This window comes from Momordica charantia (assembly GCF_013281855.1).
Source record: "Momordica charantia cultivar OHB3-1 chromosome 6 unlocalized genomic scaffold, Mcharantia_2.0 BLBB01000006.1, whole genome shotgun sequence".
Lineage (NCBI taxonomy): Eukaryota > Viridiplantae > Streptophyta > Magnoliopsida > Cucurbitales > Cucurbitaceae > Momordica > Momordica charantia.
The window spans coordinates 3,825,314-3,835,980 of NW_028275164.1; the positions used below are offsets into that span (position 1 = coordinate 3,825,314).

Genomic DNA, 10,667 nt, shown 5'->3' on the forward strand with positions numbered 1-10,667 from the left:
TAGGTTAAATTAATTCTGACTTTTTTTATTTTTATGATTTTTTTATTAATATTTGACACGATATTTTGTCAATATTTCAATATTTTCATTAAATTGAGATCTGAATGGACATCTAAAACTTTGGTTCTCTCAGTTTAATTTCACTTTTATTATTATTATTATTATTATTATTTCTTTTTTAGAAAATTTCACTTTTATTATTAGAAAAAATATCAATTTATTTTTATATTTTAATCTCTTTTAATTACACCATTCTATTTATAGATTTATAATATTAAAATAGCTTAATGAGGCAGTATAAGTTTAAAGGAAGAATTGAGCCAGAAAAAGAAATTTTTAAATCCTCAACTAAAATTCTAAGAAATCTGAAGATTTTTCGACTTTCTAAAAATAAAACAATCTCAATTTATGCCATCTTTATATAGTTTTAGAAATTTGCTATATATGTTTTTAAATAAAAAAGACATTATTTGTTCTGGTTCCAACTTCCAACTCCAAGTCAAAACCAAAACTTCCATTTATCAGTTCAGGCTTCGGCTCTCAAGTTTCTCGTCGATCTCCCTGCTTGTATCAAACCCAGAAATTTCAGTCCTTGAACCACCTCTCAGGTACATACCATTCAACTGCTTCTCTCCTTACTTGGGGTTTGAACCAACCAAGGCATTGTTTAATGATTTTGACAACTTTTCTGCTCTTACTTCTTACCTGTACTTTATCCCAATGCAATGTTTTTGTCTGTCTTTGTTCGTCTCCTACCTGTAGTTGTTCGTTCTCATCACAAAAGTTTCTGGAAGATGCGGAAGTCAGTGGGGATTGTTGTGATTTCCTCTCTCTTCCTGCTCTCGATTTTCAGTGTCTCACTACCAGCGTTTGGAAACAGCTTCACCTCTAAATTCGATTTCTTAATTCCCAAATTCTCGTTGTATTTTCACCGCGTAAATGGTCAGTCGCAAATAGTTGGACCAAGGTGGTTAAAATTTATCCCTTTTTTCTTTTACGCCCTTAGTAATCATCAAGGATGAAATTTTTTGAGATGGCCAATTTTTGCATTCTGTTTGGAACCAGAATTTCTCCTGTTGTATGTTTATTCTCTAATATGAACTAGGTGTTTGATTAAATGCGCAAATGAGGAATTTTTATGGTCAACATGTTATGCAGAGAATTAGCTAGAATACGTTCGAATCTAACTTCAGTAACTAGAAGTTTGAGAATGGGAAAAGAGAATTACGTAGACTTGCTAGAGGAGTTTACATTTCCTGCCAATTCTGTTCCTTTCAACAACTGCCATGCTTCTACAATTGTGGAGGTTTGATGTGAAACTTCTGTTTGGTCTTATTGCAATTGGGTGCCTGATTTTGTTGGGGGAGAATTTGATTGCCGTCTTTGTGGATTGAGCAGGTTGATAAAGATCATTACCTGTTGGCATTTTTCGGGGGTACACTAGAGGGGGCACCCGACGTCAAGATTTGGTTGCAGGTGTATAAGGTAAGCAAGCCGATTCTCTCGCCCCCTGAGGCCATCTGATTGTAAATTTAAACATTGATTCATAATCTTATCTGAGTTATATCCTACTTGCTGATGTGCCTTTTCAAATACTACTAACAAAATTCTTTCACCCATCCTTGCCTGTGTTTATGGTAAAACAGGCAGTTGGCTTTTTGAGCAGCACTATTAAGTGGTTTAATTAACAAAGTTGTATATTAGTTAAACTTTCCTCATTGATCATTGATGTTCGTTCTTTGCCACTCATAATTCTTTGCTTACATTCATTACAAGTGCTGGTAACAATTTAACTCAAGTGTATAGACGTAGTTGGACAAGCAATAACTCATTTTATCTTGCATTGCGCCATTGCCCACGTTGTGACCTTTTCTTTACAATTTCTTGTTAAAATTATTCGAAAATTTAACTTGCAGAATGGCTCCTGGCACTCGCCAGTTGTGGCTGATGAGGAGCCCGATGTTCCAATGTGGAATCCAGTCTTGTTCAAACTTCCATCAGATGAGCTGCTTCTGTTTTATAAAGTGGGCCCCGATGTTCAAAGGTATACTTTTTTATTCTTATAACGGTTTTCTGAAATGGTAACTTTAGGCAAGCGAATTAATATCTTTCATAGTGGTTATTAAAGTTTCAACGGATCTATATTGGACCGTCCTCCTCTATGGTGGCACTGTCTTGTTGAACTCCAGCCAGAAATTGTGAGGCATGATTTGGAATCCTTTTCATTTGAAGATAACATATTTCTATACGTATCAAAGAGTTCTGTATCAGGATCAACAAGCCCATAATGTTAACAGAATTCTTAATCGCTGACAGGCTACCAAGCACTACCAAGGCTATCTACAATATTTATTATAAATGAAATGATCATGGGAAGTTGAGATGCTTAAGTTAGTTGGGTTCATAAATTACTTCCCAACTATAAATTTGATCTCAGTTTTTTAGATAGAGCCATTCATTCCTTTTTCTGAAATCCCAGGGTGGCACCCCTTTTTTTACTGGTACACTCCAGTCTGACATATTGAATAACCTTTAATGTGGAAAGTTGAACCCTTAATCCTCTAACTTTTTTTATCTGATGGAGATGACATCAGATGGAGTGGATGCATGAAACGGTCATACGACAAAGGCGTTACTTGGACAACAAGAGAACAGCTTCCTCCTGGTATCTTAGGACCAATAAAGAATAAGGTATAACTTGTGTGCTGATATTTGCCATTCAATTGAACTGTACTGTGCTCAAGAAGTTGCCTTCTTTTTTGTCTGATGTTTTAGCCAATCCTGCTTGAAAATGGGGTTTTGCTCTGTGGATCCTCGGTTGAAAGTTGGAACTCTTGGGGCGCATGGATGGAGGTTATTCTGAAAACACCATGCCCCAACTAGTTCTTTAGTTTTGGACTTGTTCAGATGACATCTGAAAAATGTTGCTGACATGCTTTCCCACTCCAATATAATAGGTCACATCTGATTCAGGTAGATCCTGGAGAAAGTTTGGCCCAATATACATGGAAAATCTATCTCTCAGTGTCATTCAACCAGTTCCTTACCAGACTGCAAATGGAAACCTGCGCGTTTTACTTCGATCCTTCACAGGTATCGGTAGTATTTGCATGTCAGAATCCGTTGATGGTGGTCATAACTGGAGCTATGCGAAGCCTACAAATCTTCCGAATCCAAACTCAGGTAACATGGCTGAGCTACATCCATTACCTGTAAATATCTCCGATAAGATTTTCATCCATCCCTTTTGACCAACTTTGACGGTGAATTCTTGCGAATAGGCATTGATGGGGTCAAACTTAGGGATGGTCGTTTGTTACTTGTTTATAACACAGTGTCGAGAGGTGTTCTTAAGGTTGGTCTGTCCATGGATGATGGTGACTCATGGCTAGATGTTATGACCTTGGAGGATGAGTCAGGAAAGGAATTCTCATATCCAGCAGTCATTGAGGCCAGTGATGGTTCAGTTCACATCACATACACATACAATAGGAAGCAAATAAAGGTATGGAGGTCAATATTTGATCAGAAAGATATAAGAACTTGATTGTTGAAGATTAACCCAATCATCATTTTTTTTCTGGCAGCATGTTGTCTTTAAACTGAAAATGCACGGGAAACATTGACGACGGTGTCGATAACTACAGGAGCTGTCTATCTATTCATAAGCCAATGGGGAAGCTGTGAAGAGCTCACGAGGAAGGCCAATAACGTGCAGCATTATCCGAAACTCTCAAATCTTGGAATAAAATGCTGAGCTTTGGCGCATAATTTGTGCATTGGAGTAAGAAAATATGATTGCTTTCTGTGGTGTATTCATCAAGACGACTCGAATTGAGCCTAGGCAGAACTCTTGGATGTGTATGTATCAATCAGTAAAGACATGTTTGAATCGAAGATAAAAATAAAAATCTGGCGTGTCCATAATATTTACATAGAATAAGGTACACTATTCTTATAAAATCTTTAAAACATTCGTTATTCCCAAATTCCCTCCAGAATTTTCAAGATTTTACAATTGATCGGCTTGTTAGGTTCATGTTGGTGGGCCCAAAATGCATGCTCCGTGGGCCTTCTTACGTTGCATACTGATTGTAACTGGGCCAGTTTGGGAATTGGGTTAGGGTAAGCTGAGGCCCAAAAATTTGGCTACCGTATTAAAAAGAGTAACGACATATATCACCATTTAAAATAGATAATTTTTAAAAATGGCTAAAAAACTTCCAACTTTGAAGAATAGCCAGCTCAAAAATAGAAGAATTTCTACAGAAATTTTCGGTGCGAAATTACTCTTTACTAAAAACTAAGAATATTATCGATTTCTTTTTCAATCTGTTTTTATAGGAATCTTATTAATTTTTTTTCAACCTTTTTATAGGAGAATTCTACTGATTTTTTTACTAACCTATTCTTTTTATAGAATCTTGTGTCTTTTTTCCTCGACTGCTAATTTTCTTTTTCCCACCTATTTTATAGGAGAATATTTTTTTAACTTTAATGGGAATCCTGTGATTTATAGGAGAATAAGAATGAAACAACAACAAAAAATCCTATAAGTTAGAGAAAAAAAAGATTTGTTAAATTATCCACTCATCAATTGAAGCAGCCAACCACATAAAAAAGAAAAATATTTGAACCTCTTCAGAATCAATCTCAACATGGTATAGGCTCTTAAAGATATTGTAATTGTTAAATATCAAATATAGATTTACATATATATAAAATGTACTTGCATATAAATGTTGAACAAATTGGAGCATATAGGTCTCTTGGTTATATATATATAGTATTTGCAAACAAGAACAAATTAGAGAATATTCGATATAGGTTCCTAGAAAGGAGTGTATTTGTAAAAATTACATTATAAATGTTAAACAAATTAGAGCATACCTGAAATCCCACTATTTATTTTATTTTATTTTTTTGCCTCGCACGAAAAGGAAGTTGGTTTGAACGGAAGTAAAAGGAGCATTTGAAGAATTTAATAAAAATATCAATATCTTTGAAATCAATGTAAACGTTCCTTTCATCCCGTTGACCAGCGTACAAAAAAAAATTATTGATTGAAACTTTGTCATATTAAATGTTCAAAAGGAAAGTAGGATGAAGATGGAAAAAGAAAAGAACTTAAAGGATGAAGGTGATAGATCAAACTTTAGGTAAAATGGATGAACATACGGAAGAAAAAGAGGTAAATTTTGAAGAGTTGAGAAATGGAAAATAATACAATTTTTAAAAAAACAATAAAAAGAAATAACAAAATCTTAAAAAACATGCGTTGAAAATTAAAAAAAAGAAAAAAAAAGAATTAAGAAAACTGAATATTACAAAAATTAAAGAAAACCGAATTCAAAATGATTGGAATCTAAAAAGAGATAGTGGATATTTTAATTTTACAAGGATAATTGAATAAAAAAAAAAAGTAAAAGGTCCCAAAGAAACATACAAAACAATTGAAAAAAAATGAAATAGACATTCATCAATTGACAAATATCGTTTGGCTAATTTTGAAAATAGAGAAGTAAATTTAAATAACAAACTACTCGTAAGTTGTATCACGATAATAATTTAATTTTTAGTTCCTAGTAATTTTATCGTCATTCGTAAAAATAAAATTATTGAAATGCTGGGTGGAAATAGGCAGAGAGAGGAAAAGGAATGGGATCCGAAAAGAGCGTTTGACTTGTACAAATAAACGCAGCTTTTTGGGCGGCCGTTCCACTTCCACAGACGCATGTTTCCTGTTTCAGCTTTCATTTGTTTGGTACAATTGAGCTTCCCCATCGGCAGCTTTTATGGGCCGGCCGTCCTCTGCATTTTTCCAACTTTATTGTTCTCTCTACCTTTACTTTCCCCTTTCCACCCCCACCCTCAGAATCAGAATCTCTAACATAAAAACATAGAAACCAAAAATTAAACCTTTTCTCAATTTTCTTTATCTCTCACTTCTTATTTTATTTAAAAACAAACCCTATAATATCTTAATTTGTTTTCAATTCATAAAAAAATAAAAATAAAAATATATATATATATATATATGTCAGATTACTATGGCTTTCATCCAAGTCACTCATCAATTATATTAATTACCATAGTTTACCTCAATAAACATTTAGGTTAACTATGTCAACCAATCACTGCTACAAAAGGATAAAAGTAACTAATCAATACTATCGAGTGAATTAGTAACTAACAAGTTCTTTAAAATGCTATACTTATTATTATTATTTTTTTAATGAAAAGACATCTTTCTAAATATTTTAGAAAGTGTGTCCAATTTTTTAATTCGTTGGAATGTATTGGGTGATATTTAATTGAGAAATCATTTTATTTAGTCTAAGAGTATTTATAAAGTACTGCAACTTTTTACATTACATACTAATAAATATATAGAACTTGTGGATGGAGTATACAAAAAAAGACATCATTTTTATATTGAATTTCAAGAGAAGTTGTTGGTTTCTTGAAAACACAGTCTTCTTTTTTTTTTTAATATAAATCTTAACACTAAAGTTTTAATGAAAGGACATTATAACTTTACACTCAAGGGTCTTAGGTAAGCATGTCTCTCCTTTTTGCAAATGTATCTAAAAGTGCATGCTATTGATTAACTTTATACACCTTTTTGCTAAATCTCTCCCACCTTTTGAAACTTGCGTTTGAAGAATAATAGATTATTGTGATCCACAAGAAAAAATTTAATTTAATGGTGGATATAAAGTAGTTTCTCCAATTCTAGGGTCCATTTCTTAACGATGAAAGGTCATTAATTTCTTGCTAATTAATTTTATAGAAAGGAGTGTTAAAAAGGGAGATTAGACATCGCCTTTAAATGATGATGAGTTTGTACATATATACGTGTATGTATAAATGTATCTATATATATAATAGCAAATCTTATATTCTACTCTGATATGGTATTAAATCATTGTTTAATTTAAAAGTTTAGTCGAATATATTTTAAACCATCTACTCTCTGAGAAGATGATCAGAAAATGATCATAAGAAGAGATTTTTTTTGTATTGATTTATGATCAAAAGAGCAAGGGTATTTATAACATTCAGTTAAATATAATAGATTAGTTTGTTCATCATCAGCAACTAATTACAACAATTCAGATAACAAATCCAACTGAATTGAACTGCTCAAAACAGTAACGTTAATATATTTTCTTAACACTTTTTTTTTTTATTGATTTTTGAAGAACATATAATCTCTTAAAATTTACCATCCTTTTATCCTTCACATCATTTTAACTACCACACTCTTTAAAAGTATTTAAAAGAAAACTTAAATTAGTGGATTGAGTTTATTAATTGGAGTTTGAAAAGGTTAAGGTATAAAAAGAAAAGGAATATAATGCTATGAATAAATCTAATAGTGAAGTTGGATTGCAAAAGGGAACCCCTTTTTGGTGCCTTTTCTTTTTGGTCATCTCAAAAGCAACACAAGTTAGCTTTATTCTCAAAGTATAGAAAGGAAGTGGGTGGGGATTGGAGAAAAGTCCAAATGCTTTGGATGCAAGAAGCCACCAAAACTTTTTAGAGGGGATGCTTCTCAATTCTCCCCCAAACTTTGCAAAGTGCTTTTATTGCCATGTGTCATCTTGAAGTTTGACTCTTTATAACCTAAAATTACCATATTGCCTACCCAAATTAATAATTATTTACCAAAACTCAAGTGGGGTTTGGCTTTTATTGGTGAAAAAGAGTTTAGGTTTGATTGTTGGGTCCTCTATATATGTCATCATATTCCATCATAAATCTTGGAAGGCTATGGATTATAAATTTGAATTTTATTAGGTAAAAATGGAGATGGAAACTAAAGTGGGTAGATTGTGTCTTTTCATCTCTTTCCTATTTCTAGAAGAAATAAAGTCGTTAGGGTAAAAGTAAGCATTGTTAAGAAGTTATGATTTTATCAACTTTTATTTTCTTTTATGTAAAACAGCTTGAATATAATTCATATTTTTATGAATTTAAATAACTAAATTTCAGTAGTTAAATATAAACCTACAATATACAAAAGTGTGAGGATAAGAAAAAAGCCTAGTAATTTATTATGTACAATAAAATTAAAATTAAGATTATAAGAGAGCGAACAAACCATCCAAGTTGCAACTTACTTTATTCTTCTGAGGTTCTTTAACTAAAGTTATTGTCTTTTCCGCTTCCACCACCTAAACAACTTTTTCTATATGTGACAGTTTTTGTTATTTTCTTTCAAGTGGGAGTAGATTCTTTCTCCTAATTATCATAAATATGAATAATTTGTTTTAAACAATTATAAATAGTACGCAAAATGAATAAATAAATAAAAGGGTTGAGACTAATTGTGATTATAATAATTGAAAAGAGAGGTGGGTCCACAGAAAAGCAAGGTGGTCACGTTTAAATTAAAAAGAAAAAGAGAGGAGGAAGAGGGAAAAGCATGATTAGACAAGAAATTAATTAGAGAAACATGCCAAAAGTAAAACCAGAAGGCATGATGACAGAAGAAAGGCAAGCCAAAGGAAGGAGAGGGCGTGCGCCACCAAAAGGGTATGCCATAATCATCAAATCTGCTCTCTCCTCACCTTTTCACATTAAATTTTGCCTTTCCTCCTTTGATTTTTTTTGAAGAAGACAATATACATTGAGTACAAATAGTCCCTGACTATAAACTTATGGCTCCTATGAGCATGCTGAACGCAGACGAAAGAAACTAAAGTTAAAATTCAAAACTTCGAAAACTTTATTATTAGCGAAGATAGAGTTTTGACATCTTCAAACCAACAATTTGACGAGGAAACAAGTAAATTCAATAGTAACTCCTTTTGAACGACCATGTCTTTCGTCAGCAAATTAATTATAGCGATATTAAGAATTCGACTGTGAGTTAATTCATAAGTTCATCGGCTCAAAAATGGTAACTTTTTTTCTCTTAAAAGGGAAACAAAAAAAAAAAAAACAAGAAGCTCTTGAAAAAATTTTGGAGCATATGGCCGGAGAGCATTGTAATAGTTAATTAATCTAAAATCTGGCAACTGAAAAAGACTGTAGAATGGGGTAGAGGAGGAGGAGCAATACAATACAAAATTTCGTGGGATAACATTTTGATAAATTTGATATGGGGTGGTCAAAGTCAAAGTAGGAGGATTGGGCAGCTATTGTGCGGCCGGTCAACTTGACCGAGTCAAATCGTGTGGGGCCGGGCCGGGGCCAGCAGAGCAAACTGAACCGGAAGCCTGTTCAATGTACTTCTTTTATTGGTCGGTTCCGAAATCGCCTTTTTATTTTGTCAAACCTAATTAATGAAACAACTCCTCCTTTTTCACACCCTCTTCCTCTGTCCATTTTTTCCCACTTTAGATTTTAGATCGTTCACGCCAACTGCTCACCGACCTATTTAATTCTAAGTTTCGTGCATTAAATTTTTTTATAACATTTTTTCCATACCATATGTAATTTAAAATATTATGTAACTGAATATTACCTTTTCTCAAACCATTTCACTACAAAAGCTTTCTACACTTTCAAACAACTAAAAAATGAAGGCCACTCCACTAGGGCTACCTTTGCCATGTTTGTGTATGAAAATCATAATATTTATTGAAAATTCAATCCAAAAAGTTCCTAATTACCTGCTTTTAATCCGCATAAACCTTGGATCGGAGCCTATAGCAAATGTTCATAATTCTTCTTTTTTTTTTGTTTGAATAAAACTTTAAAAGTTCAAAATTAAAATTTTTAAAATAACTTACCAATGATTTGATTAGTTTAACCATGCTCAAGTCAACTATAAAAATTCTTTCAATATATCATGTACAAGTGAATGATTTTTTAATATTTAATTAACGTTTTTCTAATGGAAAAAAATGAGGCAAAAAGGTCAATTCACATGACTTTTCAATATGGTCAATAGGATGAATGATAGGTGATGTCATAATTGTAGTAAAAGTATAATCGATAATTTCCAAAGAGAAATTTCAGTGGCTGCAGCATATCTTATCTGTTAATAAATTGTGAAACCTACAACTTAAATTAATAATTCTTTATGGTGCAACTTGTTCCCACAAAAAATATATATATATAACAATAATAATAATAAGAATAAGAAGAAGCAACGTGTTAGTTATTTATTATTAATTGCTTGCTTCTATGAATATTGAATAATGAACAAAGCATTTTATTAAATAAAATTTCATCATTATTATATTACATCTTTAATTCTAGAAAGTCATTTTCATTGTCAAAACTACGTTGGTATTATCAAAATAAGCCTAGCTCAATGAAAGTTGACAACCACGTATTCTTTTAGATAGGAGATTCAAACTCTCATATCCTCTAAAAAAAATATTAATATTAATTTTTAACATATTTTTAAAAATCGATAAGCAATCTTGTCTCATAGTTTTTAATATAATTCAGTTGGAGATTAGAATTCACGATATTTTAATTATTGATAAGTGTCTTAACCTGTTGAGCTATATTTAGATGGATAATTTTTAATATTACATTTTAATTTATTCTTCATTCATTTATCTTACATGATACTTAAATATCACTACAAAATTAATTTTTAAGACATTCTAAGATTAAATTCCATTTCCTTGCAAGGGAAATTTTGTTTAGGGTCACATAAAAATACTTAAATTATCATACTGCCATGGATATATTTATTTAAA

The 10,667-nt window shown here is 31.9% G+C and overlaps 1 protein-coding gene across 2 annotated transcripts; it reads left to right on the forward strand.

The window, feature by feature from the left end:
• Positions 1–450: 450 nt before the first annotated feature.
• Positions 451–3,974, forward strand: LOC111006811 (BNR/Asp-box repeat family protein). Of its 2 annotated transcripts, XM_022278883.2 has the most exons (10): positions 460–608; positions 763–967; positions 1,159–1,306; positions 1,399–1,485; positions 1,917–2,044; positions 2,595–2,691; positions 2,776–2,853; positions 2,958–3,183; positions 3,282–3,505; positions 3,588–3,974. In XM_022278883.2, exons 2-10 carry the CDS (start codon positions 795–797, stop codon positions 3,624–3,626), a joined length of 1,200 nt encoding a protein of 399 aa, XP_022134575.1. In that variant the 5' UTR covers positions 460–608; positions 763–794; the 3' UTR covers positions 3,627–3,974. The 2 variants fall into 2 exon arrangements, with proteins under 2 accessions (XP_022134576.1, XP_022134575.1); XM_022278884.2 differs by lacking the exon at positions 763–967 and having other exon boundaries at positions 451–608.
• The last annotated feature ends 6,693 nt before the right edge of the window (positions 3,975–10,667 follow it).